This window comes from Aspergillus udagawae (assembly GCF_001078395.1).
Source record: "Aspergillus udagawae IFM 46973 DNA, scaffold_3, whole genome shotgun sequence".
In the NCBI taxonomy this organism is placed as follows: domain Eukaryota; kingdom Fungi; phylum Ascomycota; class Eurotiomycetes; order Eurotiales; family Aspergillaceae; genus Aspergillus; species Aspergillus udagawae.
This window is the reverse complement of record NW_025091266.1, coordinates 1,008,304-1,031,378: the sequence shown is the minus strand read 5'-3', so window position 1 is coordinate 1,031,378 and position 23,075 is coordinate 1,008,304. Positions and strand designations below refer to the sequence as shown.

The 23,075-nt window shown below is 52.7% G+C and overlaps 13 protein-coding genes across 13 annotated transcripts; 9 read left to right on the top strand and 4 right to left on the bottom strand.

Moving 5' to 3' along the window:
• Window positions 1-32: 32 nt before the first annotated feature.
• Window positions 33-315, top strand: Aud_004222 (uncharacterized protein; the record flags this gene model as incomplete). Its single annotated transcript, XM_043289162.1, has 2 exons — window positions 33-182; window positions 238-315. The coding sequence occupies 2 exons, from the start codon at window positions 33-35 to the stop codon at window positions 313-315; spliced, it is 228 nt and encodes a 75-aa protein (XP_043145097.1).
• A 2,284-nt stretch (window positions 316-2,599) lies between these two features.
• On the top strand, window positions 2,600-4,109 carry Aud_004221 (uncharacterized protein; the record flags this gene model as incomplete). Its single annotated transcript, XM_043289161.1, has 3 exons — window positions 2,600-2,824; window positions 2,892-3,404; window positions 3,477-4,109. The coding sequence occupies 3 exons, from the start codon at window positions 2,600-2,602 to the stop codon at window positions 4,107-4,109; spliced, it is 1,371 nt and encodes a 456-aa protein (XP_043145096.1).
• Window positions 4,110-4,234: 125 nt separating this feature from the next.
• On the bottom strand, window positions 4,235-4,805 carry Aud_004220 (EthD domain-containing protein; the record flags this gene model as incomplete). The annotated part of the gene is made up of 3 exons (XM_043289160.1): window positions 4,235-4,304; window positions 4,369-4,565; window positions 4,617-4,805. The coding sequence occupies 3 exons, from the start codon at window positions 4,803-4,805 to the stop codon at window positions 4,235-4,237; spliced, it is 456 nt and encodes a 151-aa protein (XP_043145095.1).
• Window positions 4,806-5,238: 433 nt separating this feature from the next.
• Window positions 5,239-5,682, top strand: Aud_004219 (DUF1772 domain-containing protein; the record flags this gene model as incomplete). The annotated part of the gene is made up of 1 exon (XM_043289159.1): window positions 5,239-5,682. The coding sequence occupies one exon, from the start codon at window positions 5,239-5,241 to the stop codon at window positions 5,680-5,682; it is 444 nt and encodes a 147-aa protein (XP_043145094.1).
• Window positions 5,683-6,533: 851 nt separating this feature from the next.
• Window positions 6,534-7,547, bottom strand: tpcB (metallo-beta-lactamase type thioesterase tpcB; the record flags this gene model as incomplete). Its single annotated transcript, XM_043289158.1, has 2 exons — window positions 6,534-7,331; window positions 7,431-7,547. 2 exons carry the CDS (start codon window positions 7,545-7,547, stop codon window positions 6,534-6,536), a joined length of 915 nt encoding a protein of 304 aa, XP_043145093.1.
• A 385-nt stretch (window positions 7,548-7,932) lies between these two features.
• On the top strand, window positions 7,933-8,919 carry Aud_004217 (uncharacterized protein; the record flags this gene model as incomplete). Its single annotated transcript, XM_043289157.1, has 1 exon — window positions 7,933-8,919. One exon carries the CDS (start codon window positions 7,933-7,935, stop codon window positions 8,917-8,919), a length of 987 nt encoding a protein of 328 aa, XP_043145092.1.
• A 358-nt stretch (window positions 8,920-9,277) lies between these two features.
• On the top strand, window positions 9,278-10,440 carry Aud_004216 (uncharacterized protein; the record flags this gene model as incomplete). Its single annotated transcript, XM_043289156.1, has 3 exons — window positions 9,278-9,656; window positions 9,730-10,326; window positions 10,388-10,440. 3 exons carry the CDS (start codon window positions 9,278-9,280, stop codon window positions 10,438-10,440), a joined length of 1,029 nt encoding a protein of 342 aa, XP_043145091.1.
• A 194-nt stretch (window positions 10,441-10,634) lies between these two features.
• Aud_004215 (questin oxidase family protein) lies at window positions 10,635-11,975 on the bottom strand (the record flags this gene model as incomplete). The annotated part of the gene is made up of 1 exon (XM_043289155.1): window positions 10,635-11,975. One exon carries the CDS (start codon window positions 11,973-11,975, stop codon window positions 10,635-10,637), a length of 1,341 nt encoding a protein of 446 aa, XP_043145090.1.
• Window positions 11,976-12,687: 712 nt separating this feature from the next.
• Aud_004214 (Zn(II)2Cys6 transcription factor) lies at window positions 12,688-14,280 on the bottom strand (the record flags this gene model as incomplete). The annotated part of the gene is made up of 1 exon (XM_043289154.1): window positions 12,688-14,280. The coding sequence occupies one exon, from the start codon at window positions 14,278-14,280 to the stop codon at window positions 12,688-12,690; it is 1,593 nt and encodes a 530-aa protein (XP_043145089.1).
• Window positions 14,281-15,928: 1,648 nt separating this feature from the next.
• On the top strand, window positions 15,929-17,831 carry Aud_004213 (MDR family MFS transporter; the record flags this gene model as incomplete). The annotated part of the gene is made up of 4 exons (XM_043289153.1): window positions 15,929-16,108; window positions 16,198-16,967; window positions 17,038-17,411; window positions 17,479-17,831. 4 exons carry the CDS (start codon window positions 15,929-15,931, stop codon window positions 17,829-17,831), a joined length of 1,677 nt encoding a protein of 558 aa, XP_043145088.1.
• A 699-nt stretch (window positions 17,832-18,530) lies between these two features.
• On the top strand, window positions 18,531-19,292 carry Aud_004212 (SDR family NAD(P)-dependent oxidoreductase; the record flags this gene model as incomplete). Its single annotated transcript, XM_043289152.1, has 1 exon — window positions 18,531-19,292. The coding sequence occupies one exon, from the start codon at window positions 18,531-18,533 to the stop codon at window positions 19,290-19,292; it is 762 nt and encodes a 253-aa protein (XP_043145087.1).
• Window positions 19,293-19,919: 627 nt separating this feature from the next.
• Window positions 19,920-20,501, top strand: Aud_004211 (DUF1993 domain-containing protein; the record flags this gene model as incomplete). Its single annotated transcript, XM_043289151.1, has 1 exon — window positions 19,920-20,501. One exon carries the CDS (start codon window positions 19,920-19,922, stop codon window positions 20,499-20,501), a length of 582 nt encoding a protein of 193 aa, XP_043145086.1.
• Window positions 20,502-21,216: 715 nt separating this feature from the next.
• On the top strand, window positions 21,217-22,945 carry Aud_004210 (uncharacterized protein; the record flags this gene model as incomplete). The annotated part of the gene is made up of 3 exons (XM_043289150.1): window positions 21,217-21,749; window positions 21,824-22,198; window positions 22,264-22,945. 3 exons carry the CDS (start codon window positions 21,217-21,219, stop codon window positions 22,943-22,945), a joined length of 1,590 nt encoding a protein of 529 aa, XP_043145085.1.
• Window positions 22,946-23,075: the final 130 nt, after the last annotated feature.

Here is a 23,075-nt window from a genome sequence, read left to right as displayed (position 1 = left end):
AGCTGGCATTGACATTAAAAAAGGCTACAGGAATGAAGGCAGAGGTTGTCACTCTACCGAAAGGGTATTTTCCCCCTTCTATTCCGACTGAGTTGAAGGCAGAGCATGAAGACAACATGGCCTATTGGAACGAGTTCGGGTATGAGGGCAGGGACGACCCTACAGTAATCCACCCCCGAGATGTAAGTTAATCCTGGCTTGGCAATGTCGCGAGTGGCTGCTTATATATGGGATTAGTTGAATTCGCCCCCATCTCTCGATACTGTGGGGGACTACGTCAAGAAGTACGACTGGATGAAGGTGTTTGGTTCTTAAGAGGCACGTAGAAGCTGCCATAGCTAGTCATACAGTTACAAGAGTTATTTCCAAATATGTTCGAAAAAGTGCAACGTAAAAACTGGAGAGCCGGTGACTTGCTGGTGCCCTCCTGAGTTGAGGGTGCGTTGAGGCATTGATGCACAGATGTTAGCGCCTCAGGGCTGGTCACTATTGGGTGGGACCTGGCTGGGGAAGCCGAAAAGGCTTCGCGCTGCAGTGCTACCGCAGTCCACAAAACAGTGGCATGGGTGCCTGCCAAAGCACGGCAAGCCATTGGAACATCCGAACAAAACCGAAATAACGTGGTTTGGATTTCAGAGTATGTAGACCGCCGGTGATTCCGCCCATATGAGATTCTGTATGTTTCTCCCCCACAGGTCTCCTTTATCATCTTATCAACACTAAGTTCAACATTTCTGTCCGTACGACAAAGCATTCCTATAATGCCTCATCCTTCTATTAACCTTGAGCCTTACGAGGCTGGGCTGATTGATCTATATGAAAATGGTACCTGTATCTAATCTCTCCAAACATTCCTTCTTGACTAATGTGGGAACGGCCCGAACGGGATCCAGCTTACTGCACATATGATTAAATCACGCCTATAGAATTAGGGTATTAAGAAGTGAAATCATACGGGCGAAGCAAGATGGATTTAAGCAATATTAATTATATCGCGTGGTATCATTCCTTTTGAACGGACTTGTATGAACCTAGACTGGCTGACCCAACCTGCAAATCCATACCCAACCCACATGGGTATGTCTTGATGGCATCCAACCCATATCATTAGGTGCACGTGATTAAGGACTTCTAAAAACTGACTGATCTAGACTAATTTAGGCCTAGATAGGCATATATTTTTATATATATAGATAGAGAATGATTATATCCATCTATATATTAGATAAAATATTAGATTCACAAAGAAAAATCAAAGTTATGGTGGGTTTTAGATTTTAGATAATGGGGATCAGAATAATAGTGGTAAGATATATATATCTCCGCACCACCATTTATCTTATGCTTAGGGGGCATCACTACTCCCCTATATAAGGCTATTCTACCATATGTAATGGGTAATATATAAATATTTATATATTAAATTATCATTTTATTAAATAAAATATATAGATATCTTAGTGGTGTGGCTAGAATACTAGAAAAATATGTAGTAATCTGAATACTAGAGGTTACCTAACTAGATAGTATGGGTATCCGCAATCCAACCTGCACGGATTTCAATGCGGATTATAGATGGCATGGGTTACACAAAACCCATGTGGGTTGGATCAGACCCCATGCGGATCCACCCAAACCCAACCCACGACCAGTCTAATTCATTATGAGTCGCCGTACAGGAACATTTCCCCAATTGAAAAAGAGGTTAACAATGTAACCCATCCAACAGAGTGACCAACAGAGCAATTAACTCTCTATGGTGGAGACATCTTTCAGGCTAGAGATTAGCTTAATAAAAAGAATTCTAGTCCTCGTATTATATATATTCACCCATTACTATGAGCGATTAAGTCCTGTTGATTAAAAGTTAACGGAATGCGCTTGTGTAATGGGAGCGTCCTTCCGAGTAGCTACACTCTAGTCAGACCCTATCCTTAGATGTTGCTAAACTCTTTGGGTGCACTTAAGAACTGGTTTTATATGCTAACTTGCTTTAACAGTTTCCTTTAGTTAGTCACTATCCTTTCGTTGCAATTCATCAAGGGAAGAAATGAATGATGATGACTGTTTACTATCGCGCCAGAGCTGACGAATGAATGACTTCTCTCTGATCAGTTCAAGAGTTAGAAAGGATCCTATCTGCAAGTATGTTCCGGAACGTGCCGCAAGAAACGGGGAATGGGAATATCTAACCCCGAATCCCCATCATCGGCGTCCCTCCCCTTATCTCTTGGCAAGTGATGGGTATCAAAAAAGCGTTTCCCATGGGAATCATGGGATGGGACAATACCCCAGGCGGGATTCCAAGTCCATCATATGGGTTCAGCCTAGTGCCGAGCTTGCAGGGGATACCGGATGGGCGACAATCGCGACATACAGGGATTATCTGGTAATTTTGTACCAGTCTGACTCATCTTGCCAGGTAGCGTCAGCCTATATATTGGTGTCTCTGCCTGCTGGCTACGCTTAGATACCAGGTCACAGGTGATGTGGAAATAGACGCGATAGATGCGCGAGGCCCTAGCTCTCGAGGCTATTTTCAACCAAGTTAAGGAGGCGTAAATCTTTGACGCCCGGTGCTCCAATCCCTAGCGTCGCAATGGACGAATTGACGAAGCTCCAGGCCCAAAGCGACCAACTTGCCACTGCGATCAAGAGCTATATTAAGCATCAGCGGGATGTGGAATCTTCTGACCAGCTTCGGGCCAATTCCGAGGCAAACAAAGACCTCAATAAAGCCAAGACTCTCATCTACGCCAGCATGGCCAAGATGAAAACACTGCTCGGTGGGCCAGTGGAGTTAATCCAGGATCTTGCTCGCCAGGTGTGCATCCCCCTCTCCTCTCTCCGTTCCACCTCGTCTGACGACCGATATTTCTTGGTTACTCTAGGTTGAGGTGGTGGCTTGTCTTAAGTGGCTTGCGGAATACCAGATTCTAGCGTGTATCCCAGTCGAGGGGGGCATGTCCATGCAAGATCTCGCTGACTTGGCAGGGGTTCCAGAAATCCAGCTGCGCCGGATCATTCGCCTCATGGGTACATGCGGATTCCTTCAGGAGCCCCTGCCAAACTATGTGTCTCATACACCCCTCTCGGCACAATTCGTCACCAATCAGTCATTGCTCGACGCCGCAGTCTTCATGGCGGACTTAGCAGCGCCGACGGCATTGCAGATGTCTACGGCGACACAGCGCTTTGGAGGCTCATGGCATCCGACAGAGACAGCATATAGCCTGGCGCTAAGCACCGTGCAACCGTTTGGTGTAGCCATCCAGGAGCGGCCCAAGCTGGGCCGCCAATGGTCAGCCTACCTTCAGGCAGTGGGATTGCATCAAGAGAAGGAGATTGTGGATATGCTCTCACAACTTAAATGGCCTAGCCTCGGTACCGCATTCATAGTAGAGGTAAGAGCGGGGCCGAATCCGACCGGCACACTCGCAGATGTTGATTAATTACCCTAACCGTTTATGTGACAGGTTGGTGCGCAGTCCACTTCAATGGCACAGCATCTCGCAAAGAAGTTCCCTACCCTCCATCTGATTGTGCAGATCGATCCCACGAGATCGTCCACGTTGAGTCATTACTCTCTGCGGCCGAGCGAGATGATCAATGGGCTGGCCCGAGACTTTACAGCTCAACTGGAACCAGAATCCAGCTCTAGACCCGGCTCTGCTAGCAGTAGCATCACTGTAACGTACCGGTCTGCGGGCATGCCTCAGCCTGTGATCGATGCAGCTGTTTACATTCTTCACTTGCCTGTGGTCTCCATGAGCTCTCCGACCGGGGCAGAAGGAATGGATATGGTCAAGGCTGAGCTGAAAGATTACCTAGGCATACTCCGCGCCAGTGGTGCTATCTTGCTTATCCCGACGGCAAACCTGCTTCCCAAGCCCGGTAGCCTCTCTGACTCTACCTTCGAGGCTGTAGCGCGTGCGCGAGACCTCAGTATGCTACAGCTGGCTAATGAGGGCGAAATGGAAATGACGGAGCTATTAGGCATAATAGACACGACGAGGGATGGCCTTGGGAGACTTGTCATCACTAACCAGCTCCGTTCACAGAATGGCCTTATCGTGGGTCTGACTATAAAGTATGAAGCTTATTGTTAGACTACCTATAATGACAAGTATCATGTCTGCATATGTTACGAGGCCCAAGTAGGGTTTTTATCATAGGCAGAGATTTTTCCCTTGTATATCTACATGCCCGCATATGAACAACCGAGCAATAGGAACTAGCATTCTTTGAAACCGTCGACCACCTCTCCGTCCCTCACAAACTCCTCAATCCACCCTATGGTCATCCTGCGTTCAATCAACATGATTACCCCATCCCTTTTTTCGGGGTCAAATCAGCAAAGATACTTACATGCTTCTCTTGGTATCAGCAAACTTCTCGTGATCGCCAATAAGATGCTCCTTGTACCAAGGGTCCTGTTTCATACGTTTGTAGTCTTCAATGTCCTTGAACACCACCTGGCTGAAGCAGTCAAAATCTGCGACGTTGGCCATCTGGCTGTCGAACAGATGAGACATCAAGGCACGAGTGGATACTTGGTTATGGATCTAAATATGGCGTTAGTCGACGAGGAGAAGGTGGCAGAGTGTGTCGCTAACTTGGGTCCATCTTTTTACACCGTATTTGACCATGAGGCCCTTGGTCATTGGCGCTGAGATATTGACCATATGATTGCGGTAATCTTCCTCGCTCATGCCAGGCTTGCGGTAACCGCAGATGGTAAGACAGAGATACTTGCCCTTTGTTGAGCCAGACGACTCGGGAACCTCAGGTTCAGTGAATGTCATGGTGAACGGCGCAAGCCAATGATTGACTGATTAGTTCCTCCGCTCCTGATCGCGTAGCACGAAGACACATAATGATAGCGGATTATGGAAAGACTAAGAGAAAAGGCGGGCTACGGCGTGATACGACAGGCTCGGGGTCTCTGATTCCTCCCGAGACAAGGCAATTGTCCCAGTCTTAGGCCGAAAACTAGAAAATTCCGAAAGCTATAACTCATTGGATCGAAGGTATAGCTCCTGTTCGACGGCACAAAGCCGCATCAAGTCGCATTACTCCCCTCATTTGATCCATTGGAAAGACCATGGCGCCGCGCGAGTCGACCAAGATTGGGGTGGAGGCTGCTGCTGTAATCAGCGGTTCCGCTCTATCAGGCAAGCAGCAGGATTCTAATTCACAGAGGTCCATAACTAACACGTTCATCTCAATGCAGGCGCCATGCTGTGCCTCTCAGCAATCGCAGTCCCCGTCTTCCTTGACACCGACACCGACTCGGGCCACCTCGTCCGTCAATGGGCCCGGACCTATCACTACGGCCATATCATCCTTCCGGCGGTCTGCATCGCCACGTGCGGTCTCTACGCATACATTGGCTTAAACAAACGCGCCGCGCGCCGCAAGGATTGGCGTACCTGCGCGGCAGCGGGCGTAGCCACAATAGCCATGGTGCCCTTCACCTGGGTCATCATGACGCCGACCAACAACACCCTGTTTCGGCTGGAAGCGGCATCTATGTCGGCATCTGAGCCGCCGGCAGACTTGGGTGCGGTGCGAGAGCTCGTGGTGAGATGGTCCTGGCTGCACGCGACTCGCTCGCTGTTCCCTCTGGTCGGTGCAGTGGTGGGTTTCCAGGGATTACTCCATGATCTTGGCGTTCTGTAGAGTCCACGGGTCGATTAGAAATCAACTTTACCCCGAGTTCGCCCTGTGTTGGTCGGAAGAAGGGTGCTTTGCTTTTGTCTCGGGTTGATCTGTCAGCCAGCATCAGCGATGGCTTGCGGGGTGATGTGTCAGCTGTCAGTCGGGCTGATCAGTCAGCATCTTCTGGCTAACATTGCCAGCTAACTAACTAGTTAACTAATCTACCCATTGGCCGGTAGATCAACGCCAGCGCTAGAGTTAATTACAGTATTACTTTATTCCCGATGTTGAAAATGGTAATATTTGAGAAAAGCCTTCAAATGGTTATCAGGCAGTCGAAAGGAAAAAGGCAAAGTTAACCTTTCAGATAGAGAGACTAACATTGTAAACCAGATATTGAGGTCAAGGGCCCCTCTACCTCTCAAGAAATAAGGCAGATCTGGCTGCTATATTAATTTTAATATGTCCAAGTACACTATGTAGCGTATTTAGGACCCTACTTCTACTCTTCTGAAGCTATATAAATAACCCAAAGTGTATGGGATTGGGGTCTGAAACCATATTATTCCTACAGTGGACTACAGTCACATGTGACGGATGTGGGTAGTGTTGTTTCCAATTGGCAATCCTGTATGGACAAACATCGCAAGCTTAAAGAGAAAAGAAAACAAAAACGAGATACGAAAGATGACAACCTCTCTCCTCCCTAATTACATGTCCGTAAGCTTCTAGCTGCTTCTCTAACCTTGCCGGTCGCCGTTCTAGCGTGTTCTATTGGTTGAGGGCATGGCCGATAACCACAACCCAGGCCATAGCCTGTGACAGATATGGTAATGGTCGGACCTCTAGTTGGGTCGGTCTAACTGTTTGCGTCAGACGGTCTCAAGGGCAAACCACTTTCTCACTCCCGCCCGAATCTCAAACGCGACGGCGCCGTCCTCAGCCAGTTTCCGTAGGACCTCATCTATGAATGGTTCCAGCGCCAACTCCCTTACCCCTGCCCCCACCCCATTCCCATACATGGTGGTCACAAGCTGCTTGACCGTCACGCTGCCGTTGCTTCGTCCTTGGCGGGCCCTCTCTTCATGTTTGGCCCGAACGAGGGCTTTCAAGACCTGTCGTTCGCGCTGCAGCTTTTGAGCCAGCTCGCCCTTGATCTTAATCCGCAAGTCGCTAATGACAATTCCATGAGCAGGATAGCCTTTGACGCAGTCCTCGGACTGCATCTTGTATAGTGTGTCCATCCAAGTGCTGAGATGCTCCACGGCTGATGTCCCGTGTCCAAGTATGTTATCCCCTGTAAACATGGCCTGTTCTTCCTCGAGAATGAAACACATGTGGTCGCTGGAGTGGCCGGGAGTATGCAATGCACGCACGGTGGCGCCTTCAACCACAAAGAGTTGGCCGTCCACGATCGGCTGTTGTGTTTTGCTCGGTGTGTGCTTGTAGATTGCCGAAGCGAGATGCGGATACATGCGAATCAGATCGGGGACACCACCCGTGTGGTCTCCATGCCAGTGAGTGAGAAGCACATGGGAGAGTGAAATTCCGTGGCGGGCGAGAGTGTCATGGATGAGATCTGCCCAATCTGGAATGCCCTGACCTGTATCAACGAGGATGCGTTCGGAACCCGTCCCGACGATGAATGTGTTTGTTCCCTGCAGTGTGAACTGCAAGCTAGATGCGTTAGTTTATGGGGCAAGCAAGCAGGGGTTGAGACATGCCTTGCCGGGGTTTTGGCCGAGGACACGAATTACTCGCGGGCTAACCTGCTCGACATCAGGCAATGTGGGCAGGGTCTTCTGCTGGCTTTCCAGGTATTCTTCAAAGGCACATATGTTAAGAGCCTTGTTGATTTGGCGGTAGCCTCCCTCACCCGGCGCCATTATAGAAGCCCTTGCAAATGTTGAATGTCAATGCTGAATACCTTGTGTCCTGAGACACGAGAGTCATGCGAGGCTACGTACGGTGGGACCATATAGCCGGAGAGCCTTGAAACATAATACATATGAACCCAGCGAAATAAGGGCCCGGACCCGGATGGTCTCAATGACGCGATTCCGGGCATCGGACAAAAGTTATCTTTATGAAATACACCGCGCAATATGCCCCGTCTCTTTGACAGGGGGCCAGGGTGGGTGGCAAATGTGATGGGCCTGTAGTAGATGTGTTGGATGGAGCTAGAGACGGCATAAAGAGTCTGGGTCTCATCCAGCCCGACTGCTAGAGCTTTCCACCTTCCTGACCATCTCTAAATAATATTCAAACAAGATGGTCTCTCTCCAAACGGTGCAGCATGCCAATGTGGGCGTTGGAAGCCTCCCCGCCAGCCTCGTCGCAGTCTTTATGGGAGCTACATCCGGCATCGGACAAAGTGCACTTCAACATTTCGCTCAGCATGCCTCTTCTCCCCGCATTTACTCCGTCGCTCGCCCATCCGCGGTTGCTTCGCACGACACCTTCCTGTCCTCGCTGCGCCAGTCCAACCCGACAGGCACATACAACCTTATCGAGGCCGATGTCTCCCTTATCTCCGAGATCGACCGGATCGTCGCCGGAGTAAAGGAGAATGAGACCAAGGTTGACATTCTCTTCATGTCGGCCGGCTTCATGGCCTTTGAGGGCCGCAAGGACACACGCGAAGGCCTTGATCCGTCCATGACGACGCGGTATTACTCGCGTCTTCGTCTTGTGCAGCAGCTGCTTCCCCTGCTCAACAACGCACCGAGTCCGCGAGTCGTCTCGGTGCTGGGCGGCGGGCTGGAGGGACCCCTCAACGAAAAGGACTTGGATCTGCGCGATCCGAAAAACTGGTCCTTCTGGAACTCCTCAATCCAATCTGGTACCATGGGGACGCTCGCGCTGGAGAGATTTGCGCAGGCGAACCCACGCCTTAGCATTGTGCACTGGTTCCCGGGAACTGTCGCGACGCCGGGCCTGGCTCGGGCCAACAAGTTTGGCATGTCGCCCCCGAACCCGACGAGCGCGGACGAGGCCGGTCAGCGCGCGCTCTTCTTAGCTACTAACGACCGGTATGCCGTCCATGGCGGCCTCGTGCCCGTGCCCATAGGGCTCTCCGTGGCGAAGAAGTCGGGCGGGGGCATCTTCCTAGTTGATCCGCAGGGCGAGAGCGCCGATAGCGAGCATCTGCTGGCCGGGTTGAGGAAACGGGGCGTGGACGAAACCGTATGGCGCTTTACGGAAAAGGTGTTTGCGGCTTCGACTGCTCAAGCTGGTCATTCCAAGGATGAGCTGTGAAGAGCATAGTAAATATTCCTATATAACGTTTCTAGCGTTCTGCTTATCGACTAAGCAGGGCTGTACTACAAGACTCGTTAGAGAGGGTTAATCTAAGAGGCACGCTTGAGAATGGCATCCTGGCGTGGTGTTTTCTTTCCTTTTTACAGCCATAATGAATACATATACAATACAGCTGAATCGGTACTTGGATATCTCCTTACAGGAATATTCAACGACCCCAAAAGTTTATGCCTATTGGTTCCATAAAGCCCGGCTCTATTAATAATTAACCCGACACCAGAAGTATATCTTAGCCACTTCCCAAGATGTACTCCCAAAATCCCCCCATTTTTGCCACAGACAAATCTGCTTATCCATGCCAACCATGTCTCTCCCACAAACCTACAAACGGGCAGTCTTCAAAGAGCTGGGCCAGCCATTGGCAGTGGAGGATGCCCCGCTGAAGCTACCTGGGTCCAAAGAACTGCTGATTAAGGTCGAAGCCTGTGGGGTGTGCTACTCGGACATGTACTCCCAATACAACGGCCTCGGCGGCGGCTTTCCCATTGTACCAGGCCATGAGATTATTGGCAAGGTCGCCGCGGTTGGCAGTGACGTCGGTGATTGGAACGTCGGGGACCGTATTGGAGCGGGTTGGCACGGCGGCCATGATGGGACTTGCAAGGCTTGCAAGAAAGGCTGGTTCCAAATGTGCGACAATACTGTGGTCAATGGCGCGACAAAGGAAGGTGGATGTAAGTCGTGGCAACTTACGTTCTTTTTTTCCTTTTTTTTTTTTTTTTTTCGTTCTAATGGTTTCTGTTGTAGACGCCGAGTACTGTATTATTCGCGCCGAATCAGCGGTCCACATTCCGGCCCACGTCGATGCCGCGACATATGCCCCCATTCTCTGTGCTGGATTGACTGTCTTCAACTCCATTCGCAACATGAACATCAAGGCTGGCGAAACGGTTGCCGTGCAGGGCTTGGGCGGCCTCGGCCATTTAGCCATTCAGTATGCGAAGCACATGGGATACCGTGTCATCGCCATATCACGCGGTGCCGACAAGGAGGGGGCGGCGCGTGAGCTTGGAGCTGACGACTATATTGACTCTAGTCAAGGCGACGCTGGCGAGCAGCTCGCGGCACTTGGTGGTGCTGCCCTGGCTATTACCACTGCCTCCACCGCAGAAGCCATCACTCCCTTGCTGAAAGGCCTGGGGATTCTGGGAAAGCTACTCGTTCTCAGCTTTCCCCGCAAACTTACCTTGGATCCCACAGATTTGCTCAAGTATGGCCTTTCAGTGCAGTTCTGGCCCAGTGGCCATCCTAGTGACGCCGAGGAGGCTATTCGATTCGCCGAGAACAATAACATCAAGAGTGTCATCGAGCAGTTCCCTCTCTCGCAGGCGCAGCAAGCATTCGGTAGGTTTCGGGTTCACAGGTTTTTTTAATTAATGGCCTGCTAATAGTGTCATTCTTCTAGATTCTATACTCAGTGGAAAAGTTCGCTTTCGGGCTGTCATCACCATGGACTAAGTTTGCCCTGCAAACGGGTGGAGCTACTCGTTGGGCGACGAACAAGCAAGTGGCGTTGAGGAGGTAGGGAACGATAGGTGGGCAACGTAGAGTAGTCGATATACTGTTACTTCCTTTGCAGATCTTTTTGTGCTATAATCGAAAAGACATTTTTGTAATTGTTGTTGACGCATAAATTACAAACAACTAGCAATTTACTTCGAGTCCGGCACCTTCATCCATGCAAGGTCGAATCCAGAGCCCCAGACCCACTTGTCACTATTATCATGGCCGTCCTTGGTAGTGTCGTAGCCCATCTGGGCAATCCGAAGCCACAAGTCGCCCTTGATGGGGAACGAAGCGGCGCCGTCCCCCTGCTCAAAGGGCTTCGAGACGGTCTCTCCGTTCTTCAGCGCTCGCACAAACTTGGCGATATGGCCGTCATCGTGGACCTCATTGACGGCCTTGTACAACGCGCGCCAGTCCATGCCCTTGCTTGCCGTGGGTACGTACTCGGAGATGTCCTCCAGGCGCAACTCCGCTGCGCCGTTTGCCGCATACCACGCCAGGTCCAGCCTCGCCTTCCACTCCACCAATCGGACTCTGTCCTCCAGTTTGATCCACGACTGCTTGATCAGGACGCTCAGGAAGATGGAGCAGGTAACGTCGTGCATGATGAAGAAGTCAATCTTGGGCACCTTGCCAGGTCTTTGCGCCGCACCAGCGCTGTACGCCGCACAGTTGATCATCTCGGCCGTGCCGCGCTCCAACTCCTCGGGCCGGATCTGGAACTGGGCCGCAATGCCCACGATCTCGTCCATGGCGCGAGCCAGCGGACCATCACGGAGGCGGAAGGGCCCGTCTTGCATGCGTCCAGCGGTCCGGGTCTTGTCGTTGCGGCGGACCTGCTCATACAACTCGACGAGGGGCCGGGCGGGCACCGAGCCGGACTGGGCCAGCTGTTCGCTGCGGTTGAAGAAGACATCGATGTTGCCCGGGTCGTGTGAGGCGGCGTGTGCGAGGCCCTCGGCGATGATGCTGGGCTGTTCAAACTCGATGCCAAAACCCAGGTGGATGATGGGATGCAGGAGGCCTTCATACAGCTGAGAGAACATGGCTTCTGCTAGAGGCGTCCGGCTGAAGCAGTATTCTTGCAGGACGGCCCGCCAGCCCTTGGCATCGATTTCCTTTTCGAAGAAGTGCAGAAAATTGGTATACTGATCCAGATTCAGCATTCGGGCCCGAAATTTCTCCGGATCACTGAGCTCCCCGACGACTTGGAGGTCCAGGGACGGCAGGGGGCGCTGGTATCCATAGCCGTCGTCGTAGGCCCGCTTCAGCTCCCTGGGGCCGCCGCCCATGGCTAAGACGCTCAACACCGAGTGGGCGATGTGGTTATGGCCGCCGACATCCCGAAAGTACATGTGGTACTTATCGTGGTTCTTTTGCAGCAGCTCGTTTGCCGTCTCGATGGTACCGGCAGGACTGGGGTCGATGCGAGCAAACCCCATGTGCTGGGGTGACAATTTCACCTGCGACGCTTTTAAGATGGTCATTTTCGATACTTGTGAACAAACAACGAGGCCACTTGGCACGGTACTGAGGGTTGATGAGCACCCATTTGTGTTTTACGAAAGAGGGACATATAAGTGGATATTTCTCAGTAGGCCCCTCGGGGTTGTAAGTCGTCTCTCGTTTCGTCCATCGGACAATTGGAGGACGGCACATACAGCGGCGCATATAAGCAAAACGCCCCGATTCGAACGCAACCGGGACTCGGGAATGTATGTCAGGAGACTGGGATTTCCCCTGCCCGGGTTCCCCCGGGGCAAGCCAGCCCCAGCACCTGCATCCAAAATGAGAGATGCGCTCGAGTTGAAATATGCAAGTAGAGGGGATTGACACTTGATGCTCTTGGGAGCTCAGTAGGGATACATGTCACGTAGACATGCATAATTTATGCAGGGACAATTAGTAATTACATCTGTCGCTTAGGTCCACTTGGGTGCAGTCAGTCTACTCTGGTCACCTGGTGGATCAGATCGCCCTTAAGTTCAATGGCTGGGTTCTTTATTTAAAATGATGTCGGTGAAGTGATGACTATATACAGCGTCTCTATCGAAGCGCAAACCGCCCTGTGAATGCCTTTGGGGGGCAAAAAAAAGAAAAATAAAAAAAAAAGAACAAAATGAGAAAAGTGAAAATGGAAAAAAAAGGTCCGGCCGTAATGCCCATTCAGAAGGGGGCCTAGGAGTCTAATCATTCATTCTAATTCTGTCGAAGTCTGTTGATGATATCCGCAGACAAGGAACTGAGGCTGTTCCGCATATCGCTCTCCATCTGAGCCAACGTATTCGAAGAAAACGGGGTGGATTGCGTTTTGTCATTTTCATTTGCTACCTGGAGACGGCCCCAAATTGCGTGCTCCATGCCTCGAGCATCGCCTTCCCTACGTCCTCTTAGCTTTGGCGACAGCCGATTCACTAATCGTTGCACCCGGTGCAGTTCGCCGAGGACCAGCCGAGCGGGGGCGTAACCACTGGCGCTGTCATCCCGGGGCATGGTGTATGTGCGGCTCAGCGCCCTCATCTGGTCCTTGCTGCTTGAGATCATGCTGTTTGCTGACCTCGGTCCCATGTCATTCTCCACGCTGCTTGCCCTTGAGCCGAAGACCTGGATCCGTGCCGCAGAGGCGTAGCGCTCCAGGATCTTGAGCACGATCATGGAAACGATTACAAGCCAGAAGGCGTCCTCCGTGCACGAAGAGCATGAGAGCAGGCTGCTTACTGTCTCAATGTGTCGCTTATTCTCTATCAATACAGCCTGCGCAGAGCCCATAGCGGTCATGCTTGACGAGAGCGCCAGAGCCGCGCCGGAAATCGAGGAGGTGGGGGACGACTGAGCCGACGACAGCGTCTTTAACAGATCGAGAGCCTGGGCCTCACAGTCACAGGATATGTCGGGGGTGGGCGCGCGCATCATCATCATCGTATTAGGGTCTGTAGTGGACGACGTGGGAACGCTTGAGGCAAGCGAGGGTGCCCAAGACGACACCGCGAACGAAGCACTCAGAGGGTCGTGAGACTCCAACGCGGCCAGGCCAAAACTGGTGGTGTCCGGTATGAGAAGCGATCCGATATCATTCAAACTACGGGAGGCACCGTCGCCGTCGATGGAGGGATGTTCAAAGTAATCCGTCATGCTGAAGTCCATGTCGTTGGGGTCGGGGTCAAAATCAGAAAGCGAATGAAACATAGTCGAGTCCGCCAGCACGGAAGAGAAGTCCGATGAATATTTGCCCAGAACATTATCGGTCGTCAGCGTCGCTTCTATCATCAAGCTCTCCGGTGTATTGAGGAAGCCGTTGCTCGCAGTTGAATTGGTGGAGGGGGCTGTCCCGTTCGCCGCGTATCCATCTTGGGGGGAAAGCCCGACGACCTCGATTTTGTCACCAGCCAGGGAGAGGGCGCTGTGAGTGTCCTTGTCTGGAATGGACTTTGGATTCGACGGGGAGGATGAGGATGAGGAGGAGGAGGAGGAGTTGCCGCTGCTGCTGTTGCTGCTGCTGCTGCTGCTGTTACTGTTGCGGTTGTTGCTGGTACAGCTAGTCGGGTGCCCGGAGCCGTCCTCGCGTCGACGTCCCGGGCGCCTGGCAAAGAAGTACTGGCACTCGATGCCTCGAGCTTCGCACTTGGAGCACGAGGGCTTTTCTTTCGGACATTTGATCTTGGAGGTGGCACAGTTGTGGCAGCTGTCTCGCAGTTTGGTGCAGCCCAGGGCGCTGCGACGGACGACGGGCGGCGCGTGGGCCGGCGACGCTCTGCGGTCGGCCTCGGGCTCACTGGCGTCTAGGGTGGGCATCGTTGGGGATTGGGCTGAGCGTACTTCTTAATGGATTTGGCCTCTGTAGCATCAACGAGGAGAGTGAACAGAGTCAGTCGTGCAGACATTCGACAGAACGACGATCAGACGGTGGCGGCCAGGGCTGCTGATAAATGCGGGTGGCGTTTGCCCGTGGATACTTGTATCTCAATAGCCTTGGGGGCTCCAACGGCACTGAGCGTACTAATTTATTCATACGACGCGCTAGTCAAATCTCTTATCGTGGTATATTGAGGAAGCCGTTGACTCCTCTAGGGTCTGCTTGGGGGCCATTCCTTCCACACGTGAAGTGGATGCAGTTGACTCGTATATTAGATTGAAGCCTCCATGACTACTCTAACACCGTATCCGGAAAGGTTGAGGTTTATCCAATGACCTCTCTGGGATTGGGCAAGGTTGAGAGATACGGGTATTTCCAATGTAACCCCCTCGCAAAAGTACCACCTCCTGGTACTCCCACGCCGTCCTTAGGATCGAGCGGGCGTCGTCCCTTTCTCGGCTCTCTGCTTTGAACAAGCGGCGACTGGGATCCCGCTCCTTTGTCTGCAGCAACTGGCCAAAGTAAGCAGGCCGGAAAAGCAAAAGGGGATTTCCGAACGCGTGGAATCTTGACGAAAAAGGGCCGTGCTTGTTGCGGCTAACATAATCCCGCCATTGGGCTATCGGCTGGGCGAGACGAGATGGCAGCTATTCATTGCCTGCTTGGAGCTTCTCCGAGCAACGAAGGATTCAGTGGTCTCCCGTGCTGCAGTTCGTCACTACTAAAGTCTGACGATGCAGTTAGTGACTACTAAAGTCTGACGACGCAGGTAGCTCCTCCACGAAAGACACAAGCACGAGCCAGTGCATTTCGCAGTTCCTCCCAATTATTCCCTCAGGAAGAAGATCAGACGTACTGGTGGCTCATTCGCGATCACAATTTCTCTGCTTTTTCTTTCTTCTTTTTTCCTTTTTGGCTGTTTTGACGGTCATGACGGCGCATATACTTTTATTTCGTGTAGTTAGCCTCGGGCTGCCTGGTGCGCGTCGCCAGGTGGGCGTGTTTCAACTGTTTTTACTGTATCCTCGTTGAAGCACGCCAGCACAGGGGATGGATTTCGTCATGCAGGTGGCGCCAATGACAATTCTAAACAGGCAGACACATAGAATTCACCACCTTGTCTGTCTTGCATCTCTAGTGCTGACTGTACTCGCGGCCCTTGCGCTTGGGCCACTGCTAACCACCCTGCTTGGCTTAACCTCGGCCGAAACCTTCCTAAGGATGCTAATTACTAATTGCCCCGGAGTGCCAAAAGTTAAAAGGATAGTCGCTCGGGGCGGTTGGTCAGCAACACCCTGAGATCGCCAGCTAATCCGCTCGCGCCGATCTGTCATGGTCCCAGAATGGCTAGAGGCCATCCCTGTCAGGGCCATGGTGGAAACAGATGGCCCAATGGGCGAGCTCCTTCTGACTAAACAGCCCGGAGCAGCTTGAGTATAAACAAAGTTGGTCACCAGAATACAGCATCAATCACCTCGTATCCCGTCCAGCGAGTCCAGCGAGTCCAGCCAGTCAGGCATTTCAGTCCCATCTCAGCAGTCAGTCCAACCAAAGAAAAAAAGAAAGAATCCGAGAACACGCTTCCAAATGGCGACCAAGGAGGAAGAGAGCGGCGCGACTGACGGCGGCTATTCCACGCCAGATACGACTGTTCAGGAGAAGCATGATGGTGGTGCGGACCCCGAGCCGGAGTATGCTGAAGGGTTTCGGCTGGCCGCCGTCATGGGCACGATCTTTCTCAGCACTCTGCTGGCGGCGTTGGATATTGTGAGTACTAATGACCCTCGCCTCCCCTGTGCTGGGCCCATGCGAAATGGCAGAATAACTGATGTGTGTGTGTGTGCGCGCGACTTTAGGGCATCGTCGCCACGGCAATTCCGGGCATCACGGACAGCTTCCACCGCCTGGACGACGTCGGTTGGTATGGAAGCGCCTGTTTCCTCCTAGTCGGCAGCTCCTCGCCTATGTGGGGAAAGCTCTACAAGTACTTTTCGGCCCAGCTCGTCTATCTCACCTCGGTGGTCATCTTCCTCGCTGGTAGCATCTTGGCCGCTGCCGCGCCAAACAGCACGGCCTTGATCGTCGGTCGAGCGCTGCAGGGCTGGGGATGCTCCGGGACGCTGGGCGGCTCCGTGCTTATGATCAGCTACGTCGCAGAGCCCAAGAAGCGGCCCATGTTGATCGGAATGTGGATGTCGATCTTCATGTTCTCCACCATCATCGGGCCCCTGATTGGAGGCGCGTTCACCAGCGAGGTCACCTGGCGATGGTGCTTTTGGATCAACCTCCCGGTGGGCGGTCCCGTCATTGCACTGGTCGTGCTCTTCTTCAAGGTGCCAAAGCACATCAAGCCCCCCCCGGCGACATGGGTCGAAATCCTGCGCCAGCTCGATCTCCCCGGCTTCACCTTACTCCTCTGCTCGCTCATTTGCTTCATCTTGGCCCTGCAATGGGGTGGCCAGACCAAGCCGTGGAGTGACGGCTCGGTCATCGCCACCTTGGTCTTGTGGGTTGCCCTGACTATTGCCTTTTTCGTGGTCGAGTGGCTTCAGGGCGAGTACGCCATGGTGCCCCTGGCCCTGATGAAACCGCGTCTAGTGTGGACCAATGCCATGTATGGCTGGATGTGAGTAGAAAATCCCAAGCAGCAGCATTCGTGGTCGCTTTGCCGGGCTAACACTCGTAATTTCGTCCAGTGCCAATCTCGCAAACTTCCAGGTGCTTTTCTACCTGCCCATCTACTTCCAATCTATCCACGGCCAGTCGGCCATCGCGAGTGGTGTCAACAGTCTTCCCTTCATGGCTTTCTTCGCCGCAGGGTCCATGCTCAGCGGTTTCCTCATTGGGAAGACACGCCTCCTCCAACCGTATGAGTTCGCCAGCGGAATACTAGCCACAGTGGGCGCTGCCCTGCTCTATACGCTCGACGTCGACTCTTCAAAGGCCCGTTATATCGGCCCTCAGGTCATTTTCGGCATCGGCATTGGCCTCGGGAACCAGGTCCCAATGACTGCGCTGCAAAGCTTTTCCAAGCCTGAACATATCGCGCCCACCACCGGTGTCATGCTCAGTAGGTTCCCCAGCGTCCTCTCCTCTTCGATATTCCCGAAGTGCATGTTACTGACGCTGTGAACCAGTGTGCAACTCCATTAGTGGTGCTTACTTTGTCACCGCAGCACAGTCCATCTTCGCCAACTATATGCTCAAGGAACTTGCCACCCATGCTCCCAACATCGATCCAGTTCAGGTCTTGACCACTGGCGCATCTGAAATTTCGCGTGTCTTCCAGGGCGCTGACCTGGCTGCTGTACACAACGCTTACATGGAGGGTATTAAGGACGTCTTTGCTTTCTCCCTTGCCGGCGCAGCATTCACTGTTGTTCTGTCACTTGCGATTCCCTTCAAGAAGCTTCCTAATCATGCTGCGGCCCCGGCGAAGACTGAGCAGAAGGACGAGAAGGGTGGCGCGACGGAGTTTGCCGCTGCGTAGGCAGGGAGACTCCACCAGCCGAGCTGAAGAAAAATGCGATTGGAGTAGGCGATACTAAATTGGAGATTGACCTGGGGTGATACTCAGAGGCAATCGTTGTAGTTTTCTTTCTCTCTTTCTTTCCTTTCTTTTTTTTATTTTAATTTGCGCCGCAAGGCGGGTTTTTCCATTGCTCAGATAGGTCATAGAAGAACAATACAGTCCTACAGCCCATGCTTTATCATAACAGCCAGGATTTTTCGTGTAGTGCTGTACCAATCCATCTCCAATGGTGTTTCGTGCGTGCATCCCATACAGCTCTTCCTACAAAACAATACTGCTTTAATTCTCAGTCTACGCACTCAGACCATAGTGTTTGCGGCGAACGAGCAGTTTGGAGAAGATAGCGATGCCAGTAGGTATGCCTTCCAAGAGCGAAGTCATTCGTCATTTTCTGGGTCTGCAATGTGATCGATCGTCTACCCGGCGGATGGGTCTCATTAACCAACAACTGCTTGTACTGTGTGACTCGGGGCAATTTGTCAGACGATGACAAAACAAGCCGCCTCGAGCGGAATTAACAGGGTTCCGAAGGCCGAGCATGTGCTGTGCCAGAAATAGAACATTTTGGTTGTATATATGGTCTGAGACGGCACATCCCCGACGTTGTTCGCAACCTCAACCCAGTCCGTCACCACTGTCATACCATACCGCGTTACGATGCCTCCGATTTCTGGTCAGTCACTCCTTGTTATTGGCGGCTCGTCTGGCATCGGTGCCGCTGTCGCCAGATTAGCTGCCGAGCAAGGCGTCCGCGTGTCCATCGCGTCGTCCAATCCCACCCGGGTGGCCAACGCCGTCACAAAAATACAATCGCAGGCGTCAATCCCTGACACGCACATCCGGGGATTCACCATCGACCTTTCCCTGCCCGATGTCGAGCAACGCCTCGAGAGACTCCTTACGGAGACCACGGCCGACTCCCGGCTCGACCACATTGTTGTCACCGCGGGTCGAGCGGCAATGCTGCCCATTACAAGGACCGACCGGGAGTATATGCTTGGTCAGGCCCAGCTGACCCTTGTCGTCCCCGCATTGCTCGCCAAACTCGCCCCGCGTTTTCTGAAGCCGAGTTACACCTCGAGCCTCGTTTTCTGCGGTGGCCGGCTCGGTGAGAAGCCCATCAAGGGATGGCCGGCCGCCGCTGCTTACGCGGCCGGGCTGGACGGGTTGACTCGCGCGCTGGCGCTAGACCTCGCTCCTCTCCGGGTCAACGTCGTGCACCCTGGTGCGACGGAGACAGAAATCTGGGGGCCCACACCGGAGCAGCGGAGGGGGACGAGGGAGTTCTTTGCTTCGACGGCGCTGCTAGGCAAGGTCGGGACACCAGAGGAGGTGGCTGAGGCGTTTGTCTATTTGCTCAAGGATTCGAATATTACGGGCACCAGCCTGCATTCAAGTGGAGGCGTGCTGGTGCAGTGACAAAAGGGGAAGAGCAAGGTGTGGGATGCTAGCCTGACGCTTATGATCCATGGACTGGTCATTAGCCGGTTATGACAGATGATGTTATATATTAGGTAGTGAATTGCTTGTTATCTGGTTGTAGCCGACTTAATGATAACATTTATCTTCTTGCATCCTTCTTCACGACGCTATTTGGCGATATCATGCATACAGTATTCGTATCACATCAGCTCTAACTAACTTAGTGCTAGCCAGCAGGAGTCTACTTGGTTAGCTTGCATCGTGCATCTCGCAGGATTAGATCAAGCAAGGACATTCTCCTGCAAAGACGATCTGCACACGGCCGGCTCGGGAGATTTACATTCATTACTTCCAGGACCCACGACATCTCGCCCGGCATTCCTCCCGGCGATCTACGGTACTATATCTGGCCAGACCCTGATTTGTCAGCTCGTCATTTGTCAATAGTCCGAGGCCAGTTGGCGAAACTTGATTCAAGTAGATCTAGCCTCGGTATTGACCAGCGAGGGCAGCTCGTAGATAGAAAATACTCTCGCTCCAGGCGGTCTTCTTGATCCTGGGTTACTCTCTCCCTGCGCTGCAAAACAACCCCGAAATTTTTACCTCCCTTTTGCGTCATTCGTAATGGCCCCCGTTCCATTCTACGATATCAGCATCGGCTGCTATACCAAAGCTCTCCGGGTTCTCCTTCGTATTCTCAAGGTGGCCTCGGAGCACCCAGACGTGGCCTCCTTTTTGGATTCCCGGCTTGCCCCCGATATGTTCCCGCTCCTACTTCAGGTCCGAATCGCTACCAGGCATCCTGTTCGTCTGGTAGAGGCCTTGACAGGCAAGCAGCTGGTCCCGTGGAACGAGGCTGGGACCAACTGGGGTCAGCTGGAGAAATCCTGGCCAGAGTTGGTTGCGCGCGTGAAGAAGACACTGGAGATCCTGGCGCAAGTTGGACCCGAAGAGGCCGAGAGCAAGGCCGACGACACCAAGCTACCCATGCAGGTGGGCCCCGAGGAGAACGGCGCCGACGCCTTTCGCCAAGTCCCTGCTGCTGAGTTCACAATGGCGACTGGGATTCCAGAAACCCTCTTCCATGTCTACATCACCTACGCCATTCTCCGGTCCAAGGGGGTCGATCTTGGCAAAAAGGACATTCTGATACCATTCCTGCCCGATTACGTCTTGAATGATCTTCCCGGAGCGCAGGTTGTCTGAGTGAAGGTTCGCGAAGAAGGAGCTGGGGGCAGGCCTAACCGTCGAAGGGGACCGCTCCAATATGTATATTACCCCCTTCAATGGGCTGCCACTGGTCTGGGTTAGAGGATCGGTACGATTAGTGGCAGGCATTGCTTTTCACTAGCCAAGGCCAGAGAATCGGAGAGATAGTAATAGATTAATTCTCATCATATGCTTTACTTTTGCATTCTTCATCGGTGCTGATATACCAACGTATGACATGTCACATACAGTTAGATCAGGGCATCAACTATTGGCCCGAGGGCCAAGGGTTATTTCTTCTTTATTTTATTTTTTTTACTCTGATCGCCAGCAGAAAATCGAAGCTTGAATCTTTCCGAGCGGTATAATCAACTAATGCACGTTGCATGATGAAACTCGGAGCATAGACTGCAATGCAGCCCCCTCCTTCCCCTCCCCCCCGGTGGTCTCGGGCGATTCCTCCCACCCATTTTATGAGAATGATTAGCAATACACATATTCATATGCGATGTTTTTGGTGGGTACCGGTTTTATCCTCCGTGGGAATAACGGACTTCGGTGGTCCTTGTGGCCCGTAGCCTCGTAGAGTCTGGCAATAAAATCGCCGACTTGCATGTTTTGACATGTCCGACTGCTTGAATGGCCTTTTGGTTTATTGTAGCTCACGCAGCAGACCTTCATAGACAGCCTGACCCTGTCTTGAGAAATTATCATGGCTTTGAGCGCGCCCCTGCTCCTCTCTCTGGCCGTTGTTGGCTGCATTTCCTTGTACAACGCAGTGCTATGGCTACTGTCAACTCGACGGCCGCAAAACTATCCTCCAGGCCCTCGGACGCTTCTTGGCCTGGGTAACATTCACCAGATTCCGCTGTCGTTGCCCTTTTTGAAGTATGACGCGTGGGCAAAGGAGTACGGCCCCATTGTCGGGCTGAAACTCGGTCCTAATAACATGGTCATCCTGAACGACGCCTCCCTCATCTACGAACACATCGTCAAGCGTGGCCAGCACTTTTCTGCGCGGCCCCCGCGGTACATTGCCCAAGAGCACATCCTGCCAGACGCGCGGAACACGTACAGTCTTTTCATGCGCAATGACTACAGCCGGCGGCTGCGGACAATCACCAAGCAGTTCCTCGTTGGCGCGGGACTGTTTAAGCTGGCTCCCATGCAGAAAGCTGCAGGCACGCGTCTCATCTATAACCTGTTCCAGTCCAGTGATGACTGGATGGAACATATTATGCAATGGTAGGAAGCGAGCTTTGATTACCCCCTGCCTCCGTCCCTCTCCAATCCGTTGAGTACTGACATGATTTCTGAAGGGGTGTATCGACGCCCGTTACCATGCTGAGCGGAGCCCCTGTCGAAGAATTTGGTGAGCACTGGATACACGATTACCACTACTCGCAGGGCCTGATGGAGGAGCTCGTCGATCCCGCCAGTGCCCCTCCGGTCGACATCTTCCCTATTCTCCGCTGGGTGCCGTCTATCTTCGCCGAGTGGAAGCGCAAGGCGCCACTGACGCGCAAAGCTCTGCTCTATGCGTATGGGGTCATGATGAACCAGGCGAAAAAGGCTCGTCACGGCTCATTCCAGTCGCTCATCCCCAAGCTCCTCGAACAGTCCGTCGATCCATCCACTGCGCCCGACGGACGCTTCACAGAACAGGAGATCAAATTGATGATGGGCGGAATGCTGTATGTAATTTCATTTTCTTTTTGTCTTTTTCTGGACAGAGCCCCAGTGCTGAACAAAACGGCAGTGACGCGGCCGTGGACTCTTCGGTAGTCACCTTTCAAATTATCCTTCTCGCACTGGCCGCCCACCCAGAGGCCCAGCGCAAGGCCCAGCTGGAGATCGACGCCGTCTTCAAGAGCGACACGGCTCTGCCCGACACTATCGACCTGGACGAACTACCGTACCTCAACGCCTGCGTGACTGAAGCTCTGCGGTGGCGCCCGGTGTCGCCTCTCGGGCTGCCGCGCGAGGTCATCGACGACGAGATCGTCCTGGGATACCGCATTCCCAAGGGCTCGACCGTGGTCCTCAACCAGTGGACCATCCAGCAGGATCCGGAGTTTTACGAAGACCCGGATCGCTACATGCCAGAGCGGTTCATTCAGGACCAATTTGGCGCCAAGAAGGGGATTTCGCAGCTAGGAAGGAAAACGCTGTACACCTTTGGCGCCGGACGCAGGGAGTGCCCTGGAAAGGACTTTTTCTTCCAAAACATGAGACTCGCGTTTGCGCAGATCCTGTGGGCGTTTGATATCGTGCCGACCGAGCCGCTGCATGTTGACATTAACAAAGGGTTCACGTCTTCTGTGGTGCTGAGGCCGAAGCCGTTCAAGGTCAAGTTTGTCCCGCGGCGAGCGAACTTTGGTGATGTCCTGCTTGAGGAGAAGCTCAAGGCCGACCTGAAGCTCAAGGAGATTCTTGCCTAGGGATCGACCGAGGTGCTGTGGTGGTATCATCCTTCAGTGGTTGCAATGATGGGTACTGAAGAACCTCGAGCAAGTCAAGTTTTTGTCTACATTTAAGCAGTTGAAAATCCAACTGAATTAGAAAGCAAAT